Raw genomic sequence first — 24,927 nt, 5'->3', positions numbered from 1 at the left:
TACAGATAGCAGCTGACACGGGCAACATCAAGGGGATGTATGATGGTATCAAGCAGGCCCTAGGTCCAACACAGAAGAAAATTGCCCCTCTGAAGTCTGCCACAGGCGAGGTCATCCAGGATCGGGCGCAGCAGATGGAACGCTGGGTGCAGCACTACTCTGAGCTATATTCCAGAGAAAATGTAGTCACCGAAGAAGCACTGAACAACATTGAGTGCCTGGCTGTGCTGGAAGAGCTTGACAGTGAACCAACCCTAGAAGAACTTCACGTGGCCCTGGACTCCCTTGCCTTTGGCAAGGCACCTGGAAAAGACAGCATCCCTGCTGAAGTCCTAAAATGCTGCAAAGAGATCATCGTCACTGAGCTGCATGAAATCCTCTGTCTCTGCTGGAGAGAAGGTGGAGTACCTCAAGACATGAGGGATGCAAACATCATCACGCTGTACAAGAACAAAGGTGACAGGGGTGACTGCAACAACTACCGCGGCATCTCTCTCCTTAGCGTTGTAGGAAAGCTGTTTGCCCGAGTTGTACTAAAGAGGCTCCAGGTACTTGCAGAGAGCGTCTATCCACCTGAAACACTCTGAAGCTTTAAACATGGTACTCTCTCTCTCTCTCTCTGTGTGTGTGTGTGTGTGTGTGTGTGTGTGTGTGTGTGTGTGTGTGTGTGTACACGTACATACCCTTTAGCACCCAAATATCTCTCGGATATCAGAAATATGCTGGGTATGAAATACCCAATATGAAACTCCTTCCAGTTGCTCACAGACTTGCCTATATAAACCTATCCTGGTGCAAAGGTCAACTGCTCAGACTCCCTGCTCTGGCCCACCACTTATACTGTTTCAACTGACAGTGTCTTTTCAGTGGTGGCACCGCACTTGCAGAATACCCAAAAAGATCCATCAACTCCCTACACAGATTACTTCAAAAATTCCCTCAACACATCTGCTTTTAAGCCATTGCATCAGCTTAATGTTGACTTTTAGTTGGTTTTAGCACAGTGTTTCTCAAACTGTGGGTTGGGACAGGGTTACCCTTCTGGATAAAGGGTTCAGATATGGATTTTACTTAGAAGGTGGGAATCCCATCTCTGTATGATATTAACATGAAGGAGATATTACATCATTCCACCAAGGTCCACTTGTTCTACATAGTAGGGTAGTAATTCAAAACCTTTGTGAACTCAGATCCAGGCTGAGCACATATACAGGAGGGGCCTCCATATTCATGGATTCTGTATCTGTGTATCAGGCTCAACGCAGGTCCCCTGGACCTGCAGTGAGCCAGACTTGGCCCAACCTGAGCACTCCAGAGGCGATCAGAGCACAGCTCTAGTCACCCCCGGAAGACATATAGGGGCCAAAACTACAGATTTCATTATCTGTGGTTTTCTGTATCCTCGAGGGGTCTGAGAACAGATCACCCACAGATACTAAGTCCCTACCTGTAATGCAGTGGTTCTGGAAAAAAGAGAAATGCATGAAAAGACTACATAAAGTCTAATGATACCTTATTGCTACAAAGTAAATGCTGTAGTACTATTTTAAAGCAGTAAATCAGAACACAAACTATGGTTCTCTGCAATCTTTTTTCAATGCAAATCTCACTCTCTGTTGTGCCCCAAATTCCAAATATTCTAGGGTCTAATTGAAGTTTTAATATTTGTTGCTTATATTTGTTCTTTTGAGACTAGATCATCCTACTACTGACTTTTATTTGTTATTAATACTTGGATGACCTTGTAATACCTTGTAATTCAAGGACTATTAAAAGTATTTCAGTTTAATTATGCAAGACTTTTAAAATTCTCAGTCATTTGAGGCAACACCCCACTATTTATCTTCATAGCAAGTCATGTTCCATTCACTGTTTAAGATTAAACACTAACAGGTTACATAGCAAATAAAAAAATGAGAACCATAACATTCTTTTTTGAATCCATCAGTTGCTCCCACATATAAAATCTGACAAAGACAGATTCTTGCAGATGAATCAAATGTTCTAAGTTAAAATATAGATCAATGCAGCTAACCTTAAAGCACTGTTATGCTGTTACTAAGCTAGCACCTGAGGCATGAACTGGTAATTCAGTAAAGGCCAAGAGTGAATTCTATTCTTATGGGTAGATAATAAGATAGTTAAATCTATCAGTTGCTTTGCTGCAGCTTGTGTAGGTAAAACCTATGTTTCAAATATTTTGCTTTGTATTTCAAATATTGTTTCAAATATTTTGCTTTTGATTTATGATAAAACATGCCTGCCTCATATTTCCCTTGCTAAAGCAAATGCCCAAGACAGCTTACAAAATTATAATACAACCAACCATAAAACTATTAACTCATAAAGGTGGGCCCTGATTCCACAGATCCACAGATCAGCAGTTTCAATTATCTGAAGATGCAGGCTCCCACCCATGCGCCCATTGTTATTTAAATGTTTAGCAGACCAAAACTCTTCTTGCTTTAAAGTTTGCTATAAGCATAGAATGCTCAGGCCGCCAACCTGAATGCTTGGATAAAAAAAAATAGATTGAGGTTATCAGGAAGCAGTTCACTTTCACTTCCTGTTAATCTCAATCTAGTCTAGTCTACCAGCAGAATGTATTATTAACAGTATTTATATACCACTTTTCAACAGAAAGTTCACAAAGCGGTTTACAGAGAAAAATCAAACAAACAATGGTTCCCTGTCCCCAAAGGGCTTACAATCTAAAAGGATGCAAAAGAACACCAGCAGACAGCCACAAGAAAAGACAGTGCTGGGGTGAGGAAGGCCAGTTTCTCTCCCCCCCCCCTAAATAAAAGAGCACCCACTTAAAAAATGCCTCTTACCCAGTTAGCAGGGGTAATGACCATGAAACTGATCAAAGCATTAGGGAGACCACTATTTAGGCATCTCATCCAGAACCAAATACACAAAGCAGAATGCTTTTCAGTTAGTGGTTTCCATCAATTACAATATCAAATGTAGACAGGAAGTGAAGGCAGCATGGAGGATTGAAGTCTTATTACCAGAAAAAGAAGATCAGGGAAGGGAGGATAGGTGGGGAATAGTTTTTCTAAGTATGTCACTTATCAGTTAGCAATGCATTCTTTGAACAAGCCAACCAATGATTGGTCTAAGAATTATAAGTAAATGCTATGCACGATAATAAGGAAGTAGTATCTCCATTATTCATATCACACTGAATGCCGTTTTGGATTTAATAACAATAACAATAACAGGTATTTATATACTGCCTTCCTTGGCCGTCAAATTTCTCCTCAGACTTTAATTCAAGGCTGTTTACATAGGCAGGCTGTTCTAAATCCCCATAGGGATTTTCACAATTGAAGAAAGGTTCTATCTTTCAAGAACCACACAACATTTCAGATGGATCTTTTTAAACAGCCAGCAGGATCAGATTTAAACAGCCAACAATCCACCAACTGATGCACACCCTCCAATTATACTAGCGAGGCTTGGATGAGAATAGAGTCTGAACCACAGCAGCAGCTAATGCCATCAAATACATAGAGAATGAGCAAGCTGTGGGGTGTAATAGGAAAGTTCAGGTACACTAAACACCTCATTTTTGCCCTTTCACAAACTTTAAGGCAAAGAGGGTAGGGAAGTGCACTCAGTGATGCTTTACTCACCATCTCCTTTTGTTACTTATATATTCAAAAGGAGACCTGTCAATTTTAGAACAAAACCAACCTCCCACTCTCCTTTCCATATCTCTCTAGAAATAAAAATGCATAGTATCAAGCAAGTACAATGCAAAATGCTGCCTTTGCATATCCTTGCTGCCTTCAATTTCAAGTTCAGTTAGATGGTTCAATTAGAAATCAAGCACACAGAGCCATGACACACAAAATGGCACATTCAGGGAGGATCACACAGTCACTGCACACAGCTTCACCCTGCAAGGCTGTAGTGCAGTGGACCAGCTGGATTCATGCATAAGCCCCTTCAGAACAGCTTACATAACAAAAGCATGATTATCTTTCCCTAAATGGATCACAGTTCAAAAAGGAAACTGGAGATACCTACAGCCACTGGGAAGGATGCCATTATGGGTTGAACAGGACCTCTGCTATCTTCAAAGCTACATATATACAAAGCTACATCTAATGCTGCAAAAGTTGCCTCAACCCAGTGTGACGTACCTACATAAGGCTGGGAACCCATAGTTAAACAAGTCCCTGATCCTTCCATTTCTAGCTAATAATCTCTCAGTTTTATAATATCCTGGAGAGCCATACTGCCAGAATAGACAATATGGAGCTGGATGAACTAATCGCCAGAACTGATATGTCAGATCTTGAAAGCCATGTTCTAACAGACATTCTTAAGTGATGCATTCAAACTGACACAGAACCCTTCTCTGAAGTCAGCTGGAGTCCAGGGGAAGAAAATTGCCATGTCTTCTGCACAGATCAGCTGTGACTATTAAGTTGAAAGTCAGATTCTATTTGGGGAGGGTGTGGAGGTGATGGGGTTGCTCCTTGCATATTCTGTGCATTTCTTAGACCAGTGGAAATGGCAAAGACTTGAAACTCCAAGAGAAAGTGATGTCAGTACAGTGACTCTGTAACATCTGTAAGATCTTCAACAGCTCATGAATCATTTTAGCAAGGCCTGCCAAGACTTTGGACTGACAATCAGCCTGAAGAAAACACAGGTAGACTCACCTCCCTGCATTACAATCTCTGCGCATGAACTGGAGGTTGTCCATGACTTTGTGTACCTTGGCTCAATGATCTCTTCTTTCTCTCGATACTGAGCTAAACAAACGCATCGGTAAAGCAGCTACCACATTTTCCAGACTCACAAAGAGAGTCTGATCCAACAAGAAGCTGACGGAATATACCAAGATCCAGGTCTACAGAGCTTGCGTCTTGAGTACACTTCTGTACTGCAGCGAGTCATGGACTCTTCACTCACAACAGGAGAGGAAACTGAACACTTTCCACATGCGCTGCCTCTGATGCATCCTCGGCATCACCTGGCAGGACAAAGTTCCAAACGCAGTCTTGGAACGAGCTGGAATCCCTAGCATGTATGCACTGCTGAAACAGAAACGCCTGCGTTGGCTTGGTCATGTCCTGAGAATGGGTGATGGTCGGATCCCCAAGGATCTCCTCTATGGAGAACTCGTGCAGGGAAAGCGTCCTACAGGTAGACCACAGCTGTGATACAAGGATATCTGCAAGAGGGATCTGAAGGCCTTAGGAATGGACCTCAACAGGTGGGAAACCTTGGCCTCTGAGCGCCTTGCTCGGAGGCAGCCTGTGCAGCATGGCCTCTCCCAGTTTGAAGAGACACTTGTCCAACAGACTGAGGCAAAGAGGCAAAGAAGGAAGGCCCGCAGCCAGGGAGACAGTCCAGGGACAGACTACATTTGCTTCCAGTATGAAAGGGATTGTCACTCCCGAATTGGCCTCTTCAGCTACAGTAGATGCTGGTCCAGAACCACCCTTCAGAGCGCAATACCATAGTCTTTCGAGTCTGAAGGTTGCCAATGCCAACATCTGGACACTGAAACATCTGGAAGAGGAATAGCAGGCATTGTGTCAGCATAAAGCTTGTGAGTGGGACTGAAAGCAGGATAGTGAGTGGATGGTTATGGAGGTGTGGTGAAAGTTTTGTTTGTGATAGTGGAGTGTTTATTCTTGGTCTTATTTAGGAGGAGAAGGTGGTGACCTCCATCTCAATGAGAGGGGGACAGGAGAAAAATGGTGGCCCCTGCCTCTGTGAGAGGAGGACAGGTGGTGCAGTAACTCAGGTTTCAGCAAGAGGGGAATAAGGGTTGATGCCCAAGGTAGACTGATTGTAGAAAGAGTTTTTGAGGAAGAGCCAATAGCAAAATGAGAGGGACTGAGTGCTGAGTAGAGTGTGTGTGGTTTGTGGGTCGACTCTGCCAACGGTAATGTGTGTAACATCTCCAGGGGGTCGAGGGGAGTGCAGCCACCATTAGTAGAGTGATGGGTTATGCAAGATACGGCAGTGGGAGTGGGGCAGGCTGTTTCAGGAGAACGAGGGTCAGTCATAGACAGACTGTCCCTCTTTCTGGCCTTTCTCCCATTCCTTTGACCCTTGGCATTCTAGGCAATGATCCCAAGACTGAAATTGCTTCGCTTGAATGCCAGGTCAGTGAATAACAAGATCTGCCTAGTCCAGGATCTAATCCAGGACAAGGGTGCTGACCTAGCATGTATCATGAGACCTGGCTGGATGAGTCAGGAGGTGTAAGCCTCTCCCAGATTTGCCCACCAGGTTTCTGGGTACTGCAGCAACCACAACTACAGGGGCGGGGAGGTGGGGTTGCAATGGTCTATTGCAAAGGTGCACAAACCCCAGCCCAGGGGCCACTTGCGGCCCTGAGGGATTCCCAATCTGGCCCTCAGGGAGTCCCCAGTCTTCAATGAGCCTCTGGCCCTCTGGAGACTTGCTGGAGCCTGCGCTGGACAGATGCAACTGTTCTCAGTATGAGGGTGACTGTTTAGCCTCTCATATGAGCTGTGGGACAAGGGCTGCTTGCTGTTTGACATCTGTGATGCAGCAGTGGCAGCAAAGGAAACACCAGGCTTACTTTATGCAAGACTTTTATAGGCCCTGAGCTATTGCAAGACCTTCATTCATTCTTAAGTTCCATCTCCAATATATTCATTTATGTAAATTTATTCAAATTTTATTTCTCCTCCCCCCCCCCGACACAGTGTCAGAGAGATGTGGCCCTCCTGCCATAAAGTTTGGACACCCCGGTCTATTGTAATACCATCCATCTTACCAGATACCCTGTCCGGCAGTCCACAGGATTTGAGTGCCTTCATGTCAGGTTAGAGGGGTGAGATAGAACAGAAATTCTGTTGGTGTACTGTCTACCATGCCGCCCAACAGTCTCCCTGCCTGAGCTGACAAGGGTGATCTCGAGCGTGGTGTTGGAGTAACCTCGACTAATAGTGCTAGGGGACTAGTCCATGCAGAGGTCCCAGGGATGGGTGTGGCTCAGGATTTTACAGCCACCATGACAACCATGGGTTTGACTCATAAGAACAGTCCCACTGGATCAGGCCATAGGCCCATCTAGTCCAGCTTCCTGTATCTCACAGCGGCCCACCAAATGCCCCAGGGAGCACACCAGATAACAAGAGACCTACATCCTGGTGCCCTCCCTTGCATTGACATTGGAGAACACCTGCCCCAACACATGATGCAGGACACACAATGGACCTGGCTTTTACTGCTGGGCATTTGATGGTAATCTGGGTGTGGAGAAGATTAAGATCACTCCTTTGTCATGGACAGATCATTGCCTGGGGGGATTTAGGCTTATCAAAGCCTCTTGCCTCCACAGCAGCCAGGAACTTCATTGTATGGTCCACCTCCAGAGGCTGATGGATCTGGAAGGATTCCTGAGGACTCTGGGGGATTTTCCTATTAACAGAGTTGGCAACTCACCCAGCACCCTGGTTGATCTCTGGTTTGGGGAGACGACATGGGCTCTGGATGAGATCACTCCTGAGCAGCCTCTGCCCAACCGCAGAATAAGAGCAGCTCCTTGGTTTTCTGGGGTGCTGTGGATGATGAAGCAGCAGGACAGATACCTAGAGCAACAGTGGCAGAAGACTTGTATCAAGTCTGACCACACACAAGCTAGATCAGTGGTGGCAGCCAAGAGGGCATACTTCTCTGCCACCAATGTGTCCCTAAAGAATTGTCCTGCTGAGCACTTTCATGTGGTCCCTGGCATGGCCATCAGCCTGCTCCATCTGGTCGCCCTACTGGTGGAGAGGTGTACACGGAGACTTGCTGTGATGGGTTTGATGAATGATACGAGTTTGCAAAGCACTTTGCAGATAAAATCAATCAGATTGGGCACAGCGCCACATTAGGAGTATCGAGTGGTGTCCTGGTCATCTGTCTATCCTACCTCCTGGGATACTTATCAGCTTGTAGAACATGAGAATGTGAAAAGGATTCTCTGGAGCAGGGGTGTCCAAACATTTTGGCAGGAAGGCCACACCATGTCTCTGACACAGTGTCGGGGGGGGGGGCCCAGAAAAAAATGAATTAATTTACATTTCAAACTTGAATAAATTTACATAAATGAATTTATTAAAGATGGAATTTATATGACTGAATGAAGGTCTTGCAGTAGTTCAAGGCCTATAAAAGGCCTTGAACAAAGCAAGGCTAGCCTTTCCTTCGCTGCCACTGCTGCATCACAGATGTGAAAAAGCAAGTGGTGGAGGGAGCCCTCATCCCACAGCTCAGGTGCGAGGTCAAACAGTCATCCTCACGCTGGAAGCAGTTGTATTGGGCCAGCACGGGCTTCAGCAAGTCTCCAGAGGGCCAGAGGCTCATTGGAGACTGGGAGCTCCCCGAGGGCCGCAAGAGGCCCCCGGGCTGGGGTTTGGGGACCCCTGCTCTGGAGTGTGAGGCCACATCTTCCCTGATAGACCCTTGTATGGGATGGCTAATTAGATCTGTCCAGGGAAGGCTGGACAAGTGGACAGAGGGTGGTTAATTCATGTCTGGGGGAGGGGGTATCGCTGCTGACCTTGAAGTAGGTGGTGGTTCACCCCTTCCTGAAGAAATCCTCCCTAGATCCCACTAAAGGGTTTTAAAAGTCAAAACTAGCACTCTCAGCACAGGAATAAACTGGCCGCCAGTGTAGTCATCACTCTCAAACATTCTATTTTTGGGCAAGATGATTGGGTGAGTGATGGCATCCCAGCTTCAGAGGGTCCTGGAGGAAGCTGATTATTTGGATACATTCCAGTCTGGCTTCAGGTCAGGGACAGAGATGGCCTTGGTGGATAACCTGTGCCATGGAATGGATGGGGAAGTGCATCAGTCCTACTGGACCTGTCAGTGGCCTTCGACATTAATGACCGTAATCCTTCTGGGTTGGTTGGCTTGGGGGCACCATTTTGCGGTAATTCCACTCATTCCTGGCTGCCAGATCCAAGAAGGCGGTGCTGTGACCATACCTGGGATGCTCAGACCTGACCACAGTGACCAATGCCCTAGCCACATCCAGATTAGATTACTGTGACACAGTCTATGTGGGCTGCCTCTGGAGATGGTCTGGAAACTGCAATTAGTGCAGAACACAGTCACCTGTGCGGTTACTGGGGCTGGTTGGTTCAACTCAGTTGGGCTGCTACTACAGTGACTACCCTGACCACCAGTTCATTTCTGGGCTCGAAGTGCTAGTTTTGACTTTTAAAGCCCTGTACAGCTCAGGACCAGGGTATTTAAGAGACAGCCTCCTTATATACGACTATACTGATTGACAGAGAAGAGAAGGACAAGACTGCGCACCCTCGTTTTTTCCTGCAGGCTCAATTTTTGGTGGTTAACAAAACTGACAGGGCAGATTAGGGTATAGGCATCAAGAGTTACACAAGCTGCTATGGGGGAGCCCTGCTACCCAATCATTATAGCCACACCCCTCAGCATATATAAATCAGGCAGCAGCCTCTAACAGAGTTTCTCAAACTGTGAGTTGTGACCTACTTGGTGGGTTGCAACCTGACTGATGGTGGGTTGCAAAGCTGAAACTGACAAGCAGACAGCTAAGAAGGAAAATACATGAAGCCCTATGGAGAGTGAAACTGAGCCACATTGCATGTTTACTCACAGGTGGGCAAGTACATTGCAAAGGGCAGGGCAAGAGGAATGCAACACCACCAAAAACAGTCTCCAAAAAACACTTGAGAAGGAAGTTCCTCCATCCAAGTTGATAAATGTATTGAGACCTATAGAAAGTGAAACTAAGCTACACAGTTGCATTTAGTGATAAGTAAACATGCCTTGGCTCCTGTTGAAGGTCAGGCAAAGGTAAATGCAAGGCCACCAGAGTAGTCCTAATCTGATGAAAGTGGGGCTCAGAAATGCTCCAGAAGGCAGTCCCCAGCTCCCCCCCCCCAAAGGATAAAAACAGAGGCTTGAGCTGGTAAGGTAAATTACTTTTTCTTTTTTAGATTTGTAAAACTAGGTGGATCCTAATAGTGATATGGTTTAAATATAAGAATTTAAATTGAACTGAGTAAGGCTGAAAATCTTACTGATTATTTTTTTTGGGGGGGGGGTACAGTGATTGCAGGTAGGTTACAGAGACAATTCACCTGGTGGACCAGGCTGGCTTTCCCATCTCATCTTCCCTAATTTATTCTACTTTATATTTTAATTTGCTCGATGATGTCACTTCTGGCAATACCATCACTCCTGGTGGGCCCCAGGCAGATTGCCATTCTAAAAAGTGGGTCCCAGTGCTAAAAAGTTTAAGAACCACTGTTCTATTAAAAACAGTATTATTAAATACAGCTTTCAGATCTGCTTAAGCAACAGTTATGTTTGACCCTTCATGATAGGTGTCGATATTCTTGTACAACCTTATTTTTGGTGGATTGACAAAGGGAGATGGAAAGATCAGATAACTAATTACCTCTAGGCTATTCAAAAATCAGATACTGTAGCTGATAATTACTTGCAAAGAGGTCAGCTTGCAAGCATGTGTAAATATAGGGAGATAAATATTTGAGGGTCTTTTACTATACATAAATAAATATTATTTCTTTCTAGATCTCCTTTTTTAAGAAGTCTGGTAACCTAGGTGGGTCCTGATAGAGTGTCATTTTAAAAAATGGGTCCCCAAGTGCTAAAAAGTTTGGGAACCACTGCCTTACGGTATCGAAAGAAACAAACTCTCATGAAGAAAAGCAAAGTCTTAAAAGCTGCTTGCAATTAGAACATGGTTTATCTAGACCAGAGGTTCTTAACCTTTTTGGACCACAGATCCATTTGAGCATCTGATTAAAACTATGGACCACCTCCCCCAGAAAATGCACATAAATATACAGTACACACAAAATTTTGTTGGCATTCTGTTCACACACTCCCTGAAGACCATTGACAGAGCCCAGGTTAAGAATCCCTGATCTAGATCTATTTCATCTAGTTTTTGGGACCAAGATGCTGTCATACACCTTGGTGGATTATCTACTTTGGGAACTGGACAGGAGGAATGCATACTGTTAGTTCTGCTGGATCTCTCAGGACTGCAGCTGTGGGGACAAGAAACAGGGCCACCTCTCAGCAGCAGTCCTCAGAATGTGCACTCTTTTTGGATAGTCTGCTCTTTTTTACTCTTAGGAAACTATTTGACCTGCCTTTTGTTTAATCATTTGTCTCCCTCTTAATATTTTAGTGTCTCTGTTACTGTTCAGTGTGGATTTTAAATTGGTTTATGTTTTACTGTATCCTTTTTTTTAAAAAAACGTATGCTATCTTGACTATTTGTGTAATGGAAAGGCTAGGTAAAAATCTCAGAACCAAACAATACTTTTTGTTTCAAGACAATCTTTTTGACTCTCATACAAATTCAACTAACCTCATATAACTCATCCATCCACCAGTTTCTTTAATCAGACAACAGCCCTGCACACAACTATATTCATACACTTTGAGCAAACAGTGTTAAACATAATACATTCTCATTTGGAAGTTCAGTTTTAACAAGCAACAGAACATTTTAACATCGCCAAAATGCTTGCTAAAAAAAAGAAGCTATTCTATTATTTAATCTTACTGTAACTGCCTTTTCTGCAGAGAGGCTGCTAGGCCAACTGCAAATTCCAATGAAGCATGAGCCTCCAGCCTCCATATCATCTAAATCCAGCCTCAGGGCTACAAAAGATGTATAAAATTGCTCTAGTCCAGTGTGTGTATGCAAACAATACCGCATTTTTCTGCCCAAAGGCAAAGATGTAAATTTAAATCCCTTACTTCTATCTTAGGTCTTTTCCAAACTCTAAGTCACAGTTTAAGAGAACTAGCAATTTAAAAGCCTCCATTTCATTTAATATTTATGTTCCCTAGTGTAGGGAGATACGGATAAAAGACTGGCTCTTTTACTTCAAAGAAAGAGGAAGCAAAGGTGAACAAGAGATTGAGGCCTAGACCAAATGTACAGAAACCCACACAGAAATCAGCATTTATCATGGAATAATTACATGCACCTTTGGATGCAAAACCCATATGAATGTCTTTATCCATGAGTTTTTCCTACAGAATAAGCCAGGTATCTTTTTGCTTTCTAATGTGAGAGTTCAAAATCTTCTACGTGAGTTTTGAACAGGGGTCTCCAAACCCCGACTTGCAGGCCACATCTAGCCCTCTGGATGATTTAATCCAGACTGCGTGATTCCCTAGCTCTCGGGGCAAAAAAATAGCTCCGAAATTGCACTTCTGGGTGTACAGAGATGGCCACTAGAGATGCTGAATGTAATGGAAAGCAATTATTCCATTGCATTAGCACCTGTAGTGGTTGAATGAGATATATACCAATACTAAGAAACCTAGAATATAATTATAAAGTTGAAGTCTATGTTATACAGAGCAGAAACTGAGACAAAAAAGTTTGTGATTGGCATTGTAGGTTGCTTGATGCTTTTTCAAAACCCATTCCCCCCATCCTGTGAAAATCTGTTTTGCCCTCTGCTCCCATCAATACTTTTATCAAAATCCATTCCTTCCTCTTGTGCAAATCAATTTTGCCATCTGCTCCCCTCCTCCTTCCACCCTCACCAACACTGTATTCAATAAAACTCTCAGCACATTGGTTCTCCATGAATTTACTATTTATTTATTGCCCCTCAACACCGTGTCAGATATATGATGCAGCCTTTGTGTTCAAAAGTTTGGAGACCCCTGGTTTTGAACATATAATTGCAAAGCTCACATGGTTGTTGATAACCGTGAGTTCTGAGTACTCAGACATGGCAAGATGGTTTCCTGGACTAGCTTCTGGTGGAGGCCTCCTTCATAAGAATATAAGAAGAGCCCTGCTGGATCAGACCAAAGGCCCATCTAATCCAGCTTCCTGTATCTCACAGTGGCCCATCAAATGCTTTAGGGAACACAAGACAACAGACACAACCTGTATCCTGGTGCCCTCCCCTGCATCTGGCAATTAGAGACAGCCTACTTCTACCTTGCACATACCTACCATGACCTGTTACCCATGATGAACTTTTCTTCATCACATCCTTACTTTCAGCTTTAAAGGTAGCCATCTCTAACCCATTTAAGGCACATAGGCAAAAAGAAGCTGAAGTGGACCTAGGTCAAATTTTTGCTGAATCTCAGAATCTTTGGATTACCTAATGATGCAGGAAGCTGTTATTCCAACTGTTTCCACTACTCCTAACAGCGGTGAGGGGCTTCCTCACCATCGGAGGAATCCTTCATGGAGAGATGAGGAACTGAGAGCTTTCATACACTTGACAGAAAAGAGCTGTCTCAGCAGCTCTTACCAAAAATTACTGAAAGGTGGAACAATTCCACTAAATTTTGCAGACACTCAAGGACATGGGGTACCCAAAGGATCTAACTTTGTGTGCAAAAACCAAGTTAATAAGCACAATCTGGCCATTCTGATCACTCTACTTTAGATTTCCGTTGTCCTGAAATTTGGAGCAATTTCTTTCTTTAATGGAACACATTGATATCAACAAATCTGAAGACTCAGAAAAGGGCCATGGCTTAGTAGTAGAGCTTCGTAGCAGAAGATCCTAGGTTCAATCCATAGCATTGCTAGGGAGGACAGAATAAAATCCCTGCCTGAAACTTTGGAGAGCTGCTGCCAGCCTGTGTTGATAATACTGACCTAGATGGACTATTGCACAGCCTAGGGTGCTTTCTTGAGAAGATGAGAATGTGATACAGCACCACATGCAAGGAGCAAAATTTAAACTTACTGCAGACACTTGGGTATAAGTTCATCTCACAGATAAGTTGAGAGCATGGTTTGAGCCAAAAATAATGGAATTTTCTATGACCTTCAGATAAGTTGGGGACGGAACGTAGGGGGGTGTCTGACTATAATTTTGTCTGATTTAACCCAAGGCCAGATTCTGAAAAATAACCTACCAGTAATTGTAACCTAAGAACTGTACAGTCTCTAATTTATTAAAAATATAGTAAAAGACAAGAAACATTTTTATTCATTAACTTTTAAAATTCTGATCTTCACAACCTTTTTGTAAACACAATCGGCATAAGTGTACTGTAAACAACCTACCAGTAGAACCATTAAGCCATTTCTGCCCAAAGTTGCATATACCCAACAGGGACCAAATGTGTACACCTGTGGGCTGGACAGAAATGAGTTAATCAAATTCTTCTTTAAGGTGCCAGGCATGTTAAGCCAGAGGCTCAACATATACAACAACAACAACAACAACAACAACAACAGTATATATATACCGCTTTTCAACAAAAAGTTCACAAAGCGGTTTACAGAGAAAATCAAATATCTAATGGCTCCCTGTCCCAAACACATAACCGAGTGTGTGCAATTCAATTCACAGCGGAGAGACAAGCAACAAGGAAGGAGTGTGAGCAAGTGCAGCTACACATAGTTACACCCGATTTACTCAGAAGTAGACCCACTGCTTTCCATGGGTGTTCTTAAGTAATGGTGCACTGAGTTGTACCCTCAGACTTTGTTTCAGATTGAAATGGGGATTACTTCCTGGTGTTTTTAAAACCAGGCCTCTGTCAAACATTTGCAAAATGAAACACGGGTGCAGATGGGTCTGGTGTGATTCTGCCAAAGAGAAGGAGATTTGCTTGATTTAAATGGAACTGCTGAGCCCTGGTTAACTTCTTCCTCAGCAGGAGCAAAACTTTGTGGCTTGCAGTATCGTTGCCCTGGAGACAAATTGCCCTTCAATTATCTCTGCATTGTCCTCTTGCTTTGCTCTGAGCTTTTTAGGGCTGCCACATGTGCCTGAACAACCCTGACCCTTGAGTGATCTGCAGATAAGGCAAGGAGATAACTTACACTTGATTTATTGGCAGAAATTTCTTGCCTTATAGGCAAGTATCTACAGCAAACCTAAACCACCAGTCTGAATAGGGCCAGCCATAGGAGCTGTGGGTCACAAATAGAAACATTTTTGTGGGGCTCTAGGTTCACGGACAAGGTCTGCAGAATCTTAGAGATATAAATTTATAGATGTTATAACACTATGGTAGAATGGAAAGCAATCAAAGCATGCACTTGAAAAGTGCATGCAAGTTAATGAACCATATTTACAGGAACCACAGAATCCTAAAAAACATGTTGCACATAAATTTACATGCCACATATACTCGCCTATAGGTCAAAAAATTATGCCTAAAAATGGAGCCTGAGATCCTGGGTCGACTTATACCTGGGTCAATGCAGTGAGTGAGGCAGGATCCTCTGGGAGCTACTGGGAAGATTATGGATCTGAAACAAGGTCCCAGGCTGCAATGCACCGTTACTTAAGAATAACACCTGTGGAAAGCAGTGGGTCTGCTTCTAAGTTAAGAGGGTTGCAACTATACGCAGCTCATTCCTTGTTGCTTGTCTCCCTGCTGTGAAAAGAACTACACACTCCAAACTGCATGTTTGCATGTATTTATAATTATACGTTATATGTAGAGCCTATGGCTTCACACACCAGGCACCTGAAAGAAGGATTTGACTCATGGTTCTACTGGTATGTTATTTACAGGCACTTACTCTGACACTGTTTACACAAATGTTGTGAAGACCAGAATTTTAAAAGTTAATGAACAAAAATGCATCTTAAGATCTGTTATTGTATTTTTAATAAATTAGAAACTGTACAGTTTTTAGGTAACAATTACTGGATGGTTATTTTTCAGGATCTGGCCTTGGGTAAAATCAGACAAAATTATAGTCAGACACCCCCCCCCCCCCCAGTTTAACCCCTGACTTATCCAAGGATCATAGAAAATTCCATGATTTGGGGCTCAAAACCTGCCCTCAACTTATCTGTGAAATTGACTTGTGGGCAGGTGCCTGTGGTGCTTGCCTAGCTTTTCCAGATAAATTTATACTGTTCTATAATTCACATTTTATGTAATTCAAGTACATTAAAAAATTCAAAATATACATGGTATATACACTACTGACCTTTAAGACTTCAGAGGGGAATTAAAATAGTTGCTGTTCTCTAAAAAAAACCTGTAATGTGGTGTTAGGTGTCAATTGCAATGTGCTGTTTGACAAGGCCTACCTTAGCACAGGGTCCAAGTGGAAGCAATTGGTTTAAAGCTAGCCCTACCAATAGAGAATTCACCCATGTACAGAAGCACAGCAGGTGCTTCCTGCTTAGACCTTGCGGTGTTGTCTCAGTTACAATTGCTGCCACCTTCTCCCAACACCAGTGTCAACAATACAGATGACCATTAGTATTTGTTTGTATTGGAAATACCAACTACAAATAGGAGAAAGATGCCATCAACTCAGATCTCCCATATATGCTAGAAAAATTGTCTGGGTGTGATGTTACACTCTATGTAATTGCTATGGCCAATGGGAGTTATCACAGTTCTAGCACAGATAATTTTCAACACTGTGATAGTTTTTTACTGGTGTGGTGCTCCTGGTCAAGCATAGAGTAATGAATAAGTTGCATTAGAGAAAGTAGAAGCACAGCGGTTATGTCAGCTGAACTACAAAATCTGCTTGCCAAATTTTAAATCCTTTTGAAGTACACAGGCTCTGCATCAAAGTATTAGGCCCAAGGAACAAAGTCAATCCAAAGGATAAGCTTCTCAAGTGCCCCTTCTGCAAAAATTGATTCTTTGAAGAGGATGGAATTCTGGTAATGGCTGTTGAGTGCTAAAGAGTGTTTTGTCACCTAAATATTTAAGCAGTCCCAAAGGAGGAGAACAATTTCAGGTCAAAAAGGCCTCTGTTGGCATTTTAGTTTTTAAAAAGCACCAAGAGCCATACCATATTTCCTAGTATAAATACTATTGAGGCAAGCTTTTGGCTACTGCTTACACTGTCCAGTGACTAACAGCACAATTCTAGGCATGTTTACTCAAAAGTAAGTCCCACTATATTCAGTGGGGCTTACTTCCAGGTAAGTATCTAAGAAGAGCCCTGCTGGATTGCAATCTCTGAGAGTATTTCCTGTATGAAGATGAAAGTTAAAGATGTTCAGTCTTATGTTGTGCTGAATAAGATTTTATTTATTTATATCCTGCCTTTCTGTCCCTGTAAAGGGCATTCAAGGCGGCTAACAAAAGAAATCATATAAAAACATAAAATATATAAATATGTATAAAAATAAAACATTTAAAAGCAATAAAACATAATAAAAGAACCAAAAATTAATTTTTTTGAAAAGCCATGCCCCTTGTGTCAGCATTAAAAGGCTTCTTTAAATAAAAAGGTCTTAAGCCCCCACCGAAAGGACTCTAAAGAGGAAGCTGTTCTCAGTTCCAGGGGGAGGGAGTTCCACAGTCAGCAAGCCACCACCAAGAAGGCCCTCTTTCTTGCCGCCATCCCACTCACCTCCATTGGTGGCAACACAATCAGACGGGCCCCCTCCGATGACCTGAGAGGACGGGTTGGATTGTATGGAAGGAGGCGGTCCCTCAAATACCCTGAATGCCAAACAGGCACCCCCCAGCACCACCTTCTGGGATCTGTCAGCCACAAAAGAGTGGAACCATTGCAGGACAGTGCCTACAAGCCCCAACTCAGCCAACCAGGACACCATGGTCGATGGTGTCGAAGGCCGCAGAGAGGTTCAGCAGGACTAACAGGAATGAACTGTCCATTCCCCGGCGCAGGTCATGCACCAAGGCAGTCTCTGTCCCAAACCCCGGCCTGAAGCCAGACTGAAAAGGATCCAGATAATCAGCTTCATCCAAGATCCTCTGGAGCTGGGACGCCACCACCCGCTCAATCACCTTGCCCAGAAATGGAATATTAGGGACTGGCTGGAAGTTGTTCAAGTTAGTAGGATCCAGGGAGGGTTTCTTCAGGAGGGGGTGAACCACCACCTGCTTCAAGGTTGGTGGCAGTACTCCCTCAGAGAAGAGTTCACCACCCTCCCTGTCCACTCGGCCAGTCCCCCACCAGGGCGGATCTAATTAGCCATGCCGGACAAGGGTCGAGCGGACAAAAAGATGGTCTTACACTCCAAAGAATCCTGTCCACATCCTCAGGTTCTACAAGCCGGAAAGAATCCCCTAGACAAATGCCCCAGGGACATCACTAGGTACTGCTAATGTGATGTCCAAGGTGTGCCAAATCTGATCGACTTTGCCCATGAAGTGCTTAGCAAACTCGTCACAGCAAGCCTCCATGTGCTCCTCCCCATCAGCAGGGGGGTGAGATGGAGTAGACCATGAACCACACGGAAGAGCTCAGCTGGACAGTTCTCCACGGACGTGGTGGTGGCAGAAAAGTATGATCTTTTAGCTGCTGCCACCGCCCTAGAATAGGGCATTATGAAAATTACAGTTAATAAAATGTCTTGGCTGCACTCATTTTGATTCTTGCATCCTATGGGTAGCATCCCAATTATTGCTTTTGCTGTCAGAAGATCCCTGTATGAGCAGAAGGCTGCTTTCATTCATGGGGAGGAAGAGGGGCACTTCTGTCCATAGCAGGAGCTTCTGGAGGCGCAAGAGCCAGCTGGGATGCCAACCAATACCTGTATCAACCATTTGCAACCACGGTGCCATGGCACACTGGTGTGCCGCAGATGGTCTGCAGGTGCACCACGGGAATTTGGGGGAGGATCTTTTGTTAGTAGGGCCACTGGGGGATGTGAGCCCTGCTGTCAGTGTGGTGTGCCTTGTCAATTGTCAAAAAACTGATGGTGTGCCTTGACAATTTTAGTGTGCTATGAGATGAAAAAGGTTGAAAATCACTGACCTATATAGTATCCACACACACACACACACACACACAACTGTATATAAGTATAGGATTATGTTTTCATCAATGCTATGGGATAGAAAGTTCTCTGTAAAGAATTTTATATAATGAAAATATTTTTCACTGCATTTTTTAGCAGTAAATTGGTAAAGAAACATTCCATAAAATTAGTAACCACTGACACTGAAATTCTAGTACCCTAAATTTTAATTAGCTTTCTAGAAAGATCATGAATTTAGTTTCTGACCTGCTGCCTTCATAATTGGTTAGTCTTTATCTTTTGTGGTTATTTTTTGTTTTGTGTTTTATTGCATTTTCATATTTACATTGTTAGCCACCTTGTACCTATTATGTTAAAATACATAATTCTTGATCAGTACTAGAATTAGTGTGTTAACTGCTTCTTCGGTGCTTTCATTTTTTCTTCAAATTTAAACCATGAATGCATGTAAGAGTTGCCATGCCCTAAAATATTTACAAATATTCCTGTAAAAATAGTTTCCAAGTAAAAGTTGAAAACTTGTTTTAATACAATATCTAAACTACATACAAGAATTTGATTTTTTTTTTCCTAATCAACTATTCACTCATTACAGGTTACAAGTTCATTACGGGTTACAAGTCATAGAAGGTATATGCAAGCTCTTGGTTTTAGAGACAGGCTGCCTCTGATTGCCAGATGCAGGGGAAGGCACCAGGCCACAGGTTGCGTCTGTTGTCTTGTGAGCTCCCTCAGGCATTTGGTGGGCCACTGTGAGATACAGGAAGCTGGACTAGATGGGCCCTTGGCCTGATCCAGCGGGGCTATTCTTATTGAGTTTTGGCTATTAGAAAAATTTGAAAAATGTATACTGAGCAAAATTAAGATACTGTACTGTAGTTCTTTTTAAACATGGCTTACCAAGTATGTAAAATCAGATCCCAGTTGATTTCAGGCACTGGAAAATTTGAGAAAATTTTCCAATTCAAGCTTTTCACAAAACTCAATAATTTGCATTTGAGCTGAAGCATAATCGTTCAAAAGAATCCAACAAAGAAATATTTGTCAAGTTAAATAGTGCTACTATGAAACAAGGCTCATTGTATTATCCTGTTAATATATGAAATATTTTGACACAGTAACAGGCAGAGTATCTTGCCTCAGAAATTAAATCAAGGAAGTGGATGAGCGAGTCTGTCTTTGATATGAAGGAAGTCTGAGAATTTGGGGAACAGGCAAGTCTGCAGGATGCTCTTCCCAATCAAGACATTATCTTTCTCATTTAGTAATTCTGATCTGTCTGGCTTAATTGATAGAAACATGCATTTTATTCATCACAATTATCAGGCGCTTAAACCTATATAAGAAAAGTCTTGTCTCCAAATATGAACTGGCACATCACTTACATTCACAAAGAATTCATGTTGGGCTACTGAGGAAAAAGTCATTAAAATTACATTTGCATCAGCAACAGAATTACAGTGCTTTACATACTGCTGCATGAGCCGATTAACATGCAAAACAAGATGATTTTCCATGGCAATAGTTTGTCCAGCACAAATGCAGTTTTCCCCATCTTCACTTTCATATATGGAACTACCCACACATGGGCACGTCAGAATGTTAAATGTGAAAAATCTAATGGAGTGCAGAGACAATTCAACAACACAAATGGTTGAACCTTGATTTCCTTTACATCAGTTCACTTATGTCTTATAAGCTTCCATACTGTTAAAAGTTACTTCCTGCACACCCAATATTTGCTACTTAAAGAAAATTGTCTAGAAAAAGAAAACAGGTCATTTTACTGTACCCATAATTCAGCAACTGTCACAACGAAGTACACTGTTATGATATATTAACACCTCCAAAGGAAAGACTATTCAAGTAATTTCTAATCCTCCAAGGATGTAATTATCTAATTCAAAATTTTGTTACCTGCAGTTCCTCTTTTTCAGGCACTTGTAATAGCATAGAATGACACAAAGATTACTTTTTTATAATGCTGAATAGAAGCTCAAGCTGTTCTGTGACAACTGCCTGCTAATGATCCAATTCTGGAAATAAAATAGCATCACACTATTTGTGGTCCTGTAAAATAATTAAGCATCTCAAGAAAGGATCTACAGTGTCCCCAGAAATAGACTACTGTACATTGATTTTTGCTCCATCCTAAATTCTCATCCTTGGTCCGCTCAACAGAATTTATGTCATCAAATGCCAACTCTAATGCTCCCCTGTGTTTTAAAACATAGTTTGCAACAATCTAGACAAGACAAAAGTATTCCATTAAACTCATGGTAAGTTTTATGACTATTGATGACTGACAGTTAATAGCACAATTAAAAATATTTACCAATTTCAAGGATAAAGTACAAAAAATGCTAAATGCTTCTTTGAAATGTTATTCATTGGGTATAGCACAGACAGAATCAGAGGTTATAACACATTTAGAGCAAAACAAGACACCAATCACTGGGGAAACTGTTTATTATTTCACTATGCAATATGAGTTCTCTCCACAGGACTAAATAAGGATACATCTGTTCAAAGAAGACAACCATTAAGAACAACCCACAGCAAATATTTTGAAACCAAACAAAAGTTAAAGTTCTATACTTACATGCTTTCAACTACTACTAAAAATGACAAACAACATAGGAAGCAGCCAGCACTTAGCTGTATGAATACAAGTAGATGCAGCACAAAATGAATCTCTAAAAGTGACATTAAATAGGGTTTTCTACAAACACAACCCAAACATCACAGCTGATACTCCCCTAAGTTTTTACCATTCAACAGATCTAAGTAAACCAGTCTCTGCTGATCACAACTTAACATGGATTTTTAGCACCTGATACTGGAGAATTCAGCTTGGCTAAAAGGCAAGCCTTTCAAGCATCTGAAACATATTACATTTTCACTGCAATAGCATAAATATTCCATTCCCTTGCATCCTGATTTTGACAGATTCCTGTTGTGGCCAAACACAGTGTCATTAAAAAAAAAAAAAGCGACACCACAGGATAGAAGGTTCAAGTCAGCAGTCTTCTACCAGTTTTGTTTTGGGTCCACTGATCCTGCTTCCTTTCTGTTATTTCCAAAAATGGCTAATGCTTACTGCAATGTACGTGATAGCACAATTTCACAGAGGGCTTGAATTTTCACAATGCAACAGACTTCACTTGTTTATTTGACTGAACAAGTTCACTTGCCTGCTGTACATTTTATGCACATTCAGCTACCAAAATTAAACGCATTTGCAGGACTCACTGTGGCTCAGCAAACAAGGGCTTAGATGCCTTAACGTTCATCATCAGTTTCTATGGCACACAGCAAAGAGGCTCCAAGCCAGAACAGCAGGGCAGGAGCATAACACCAAGCCGATTATACAGTTGACCCTCTTCTCATCAACTAGCATGGCAGCAGACATATTTTCCATCTTTCATATCCCACCCACATCCAAGCCATCCAGTGTGCATCCCCACTGCTCCCTCCAGCAGCTGAGGAAATGGAGATATGATTCACCTATCACAGTGAATAATACGCTTCCAGAGAAGTCAGGAAGTGGATTGCATGAAGCCTTTAATTAGAAAAGCACCATGCAGCAGCCCTCTACAGTCTGGGATCTGGGCAGAGAAGGGCAACCTATTTGTTTCCTCCTCTGTTAAAGTTAAAAAGAGATTGTAGCAGAGACTTACATAAACTACCATTCTGCATATTTGAGGATGCTGCAGGGGTAAGCTATCCCAATTAGAAGCATCTCCTTTTATCAGATGCCAATGAACTGCTCCCTTCACTGTTCCCCCCCCCCCCCGCACTGCAAAACAGTACAGTGCAGGCATAATAGGGCCCAGTGCACAAACTCCCTAGAGCATTTTCATCTAACCATCACCATGCCCAGCAATCCTACAGCATAAGCAAAGCCAGAGATGAAAATCCAGTTTTCAGACAAGTAATAGGCTGAGGCAAGACATAAGCTGCCTAAACCATGGAGCAAGGATTAACCCAAGCGCATGTCCTCCCATAGAAGCTGTGCCCAGCTTCCGGAGAAAGTAACACAAATAAACCACACACCCCAGCAAGAATAGGGTCACACATGCACAACAGCAGCAGAACTGTCATCTTCAGTACTCAAGAAAGATCTCCCAAGTTTCCTCTGGCTCCCCCCCATGGGATATGCCCTTCTCCGAACAGCCCTGCATTCCCCCCAGAGTTGTATTATTCATAAGGCTCAATAGGCTGAAGACTAGGGGCCAGTCTTGTTTCCTGAGGCACTGTTAGCTGTGCCCTAGGGCTCCAGTGATTAAAGACGCTTTACAATACGTGTACATATACTGTATATGCATCCAAATGCATTATACATATATACTGCCAACTGTAGTGGGATGAAACACTGAAGTGCCGAGGGACAGGTCCCCAAAGACCTGAAAGCCATGGGGTCCTGCTATCCCTCAGGGAGAAGAATGACAGCAAGCAGGCAGGCGGGTGGGGGGGAGTGCACTGGTAGCAGATGGGTATCCCTCCCTAGAAGGAACAAAGATGTGAGGGGGTGGATTAACTCCAGGAGCCTCCCCCCCCCATTAACTTTCAGCACAAGGGCTGCATGCATGCCCAGGCACCTGCCTGCCGCCCCCTTGCCTGCCTGCCCTCCATGCCCTCCAGCACTCCCGGGTCACCCTGGCCAGGCCACCAGCTTCTCCTTCCCCAGCTGACCCTGGAGACTCCCTGCCCCAAATGCACATAGGAACACCTGCTGCCAGTTGCCTCTTGCTGCCTCACAGCCGCATCCTATGCCTGTCTACTCAGATGCAAGTCCCATTATAGGCAATGGGGCTTCCTCCCAGGAAAGTGTGAATAGGATTGTACTTTAGAGCCCAATATTTCTTTACCCAGCCTGTAATTAGTCTGGAACTCCTTGCCACAGGAAGAGGTGATGGTATCTCACCCAGATATCTTTAAGAAGGGATTGGACAAATTTCAGGAGGAAAAGTCCATCATAGATTACACACCATGACAGGTATGTGCAAGTCCTGATTTTAGAAGCAGACTACCTCAGAATGCCAGGTGCAGGGGAGAGCACCAGGACACAGGTTATGCCAAGCTGTCTTGTGTGCTCCCTGGGGCATTTGGTGGGCCACTGTGAGACACAGGAAGCTGGACTAGATGGGCCTTTGGCCCGATTCAGCGGGGCTCTTATGTTATCCTAGGCTAGTCGACACAGAAGTAAGTCCCATTCTAGTCAATGGCGCTTACTCCCAGGAAAGTGTGGATAGTGCAGTCTCAAACAGGCCCCCCACCACCTCCAGAGTGCGCCCCAGGACACCCCCACACGCTGCCCGAAGCAGAGCCCCTTCTCCCCGCCTTCCCCTCCTGACCACCAAGGAGAGTGCAAAGCCACGCCCCCCGCGGCACTCCCCTCCGCCACCAGCCCCGCTCCTCCCCGCGCGCGCCCGTCCGACTCGTGCTTCCCTCAGAGGCGTGGCCAGGAGTCAGAGCCACGCCCCTCCGGAGCTGGAGCCACGCCCCTCAGAGGGAGGGCGGGCGCGGGGCTCCCCTCAGCGGTCCCGGGAGCGCCCGTTCCTCCCTCAGGCACACGCGCCCGCTCGCTCCCGGGACCGCTGACGGGAGCCCTGCGTGGCCGCGCGCCTCCCTCAGCCCCTCACTCACCCCAGAACGACGAGCTCCCCGTACTTGACGGGCTCCTTGTTGGGCGCGCAGTGCTCCTCCTGGCTGGGAGAAAACATGGGGCCGCCGCCACGATAGTCCCATACGCGGGGCGCAAGCCGCGGCCGCGCGTCCTTCGGGCGCACTCGGGACAGCGAGCGAGCGACGGTTGCCTCCTGCGCGCGCGCCGCCTCAGACGCGTCTGCTCCTCAGCAGCCGCCACCAACCGCCTCTAAGCGGGCGCAACCAAAGCCGGAGGGGGAGGAGCGGGCGGAGCCCCGCCCCCTCCAGTCCCTCGCCTCCCCCCCTCCCGCAGTGGTTTCGTCCGGTCTCGTTATGTAAACATAGAGTAAGGCCAAGAGAAGTGGAGAGTCTTAAAGGGGCCACCGCGTCTTTTTTTGGACGGTGACGTCATCTCTGGGAAGGGAGTGAGAGAGTGGCTGAAGGAATGGTTTAACCCATTTCTGCCCGGCCCACAGGGGTGTGCACACATTGGGTCGCTGTGGCAGGAATGGGTTAAGACAAGGTGTAAAGAGCCTGT

The 24,927-nt window shown here is 44.1% G+C and overlaps 1 protein-coding gene across 1 annotated transcript in view; it reads right to left on the bottom strand.

The window, feature by feature from the left end:
• The window catches only part of PELI2 (pellino E3 ubiquitin protein ligase family member 2), an 87,767-nt gene extending 63,197 nt beyond the window's left edge, over window positions 1-24,570 (bottom strand). The window contains exon 1 of the mRNA XM_066629824.1: window positions 24,390-24,570. Within this exon, the coding sequence (XP_066485921.1) occupies window positions 24,390-24,466 (77 nt within the window). The 5' untranslated portion in view covers window positions 24,467-24,570. The remainder of the gene's footprint in view (window positions 1-24,389) is intronic.
• Window positions 24,571-24,927: the final 357 nt, after the last annotated feature.

This window comes from Tiliqua scincoides, chromosome 1 (assembly GCF_035046505.1).
Source record: "Tiliqua scincoides isolate rTilSci1 chromosome 1, rTilSci1.hap2, whole genome shotgun sequence".
NCBI classification, from domain to species: domain Eukaryota; kingdom Metazoa; phylum Chordata; class Lepidosauria; order Squamata; family Scincidae; genus Tiliqua; species Tiliqua scincoides.
This window is presented reverse-complemented; position numbering and strand designations above follow the sequence as displayed.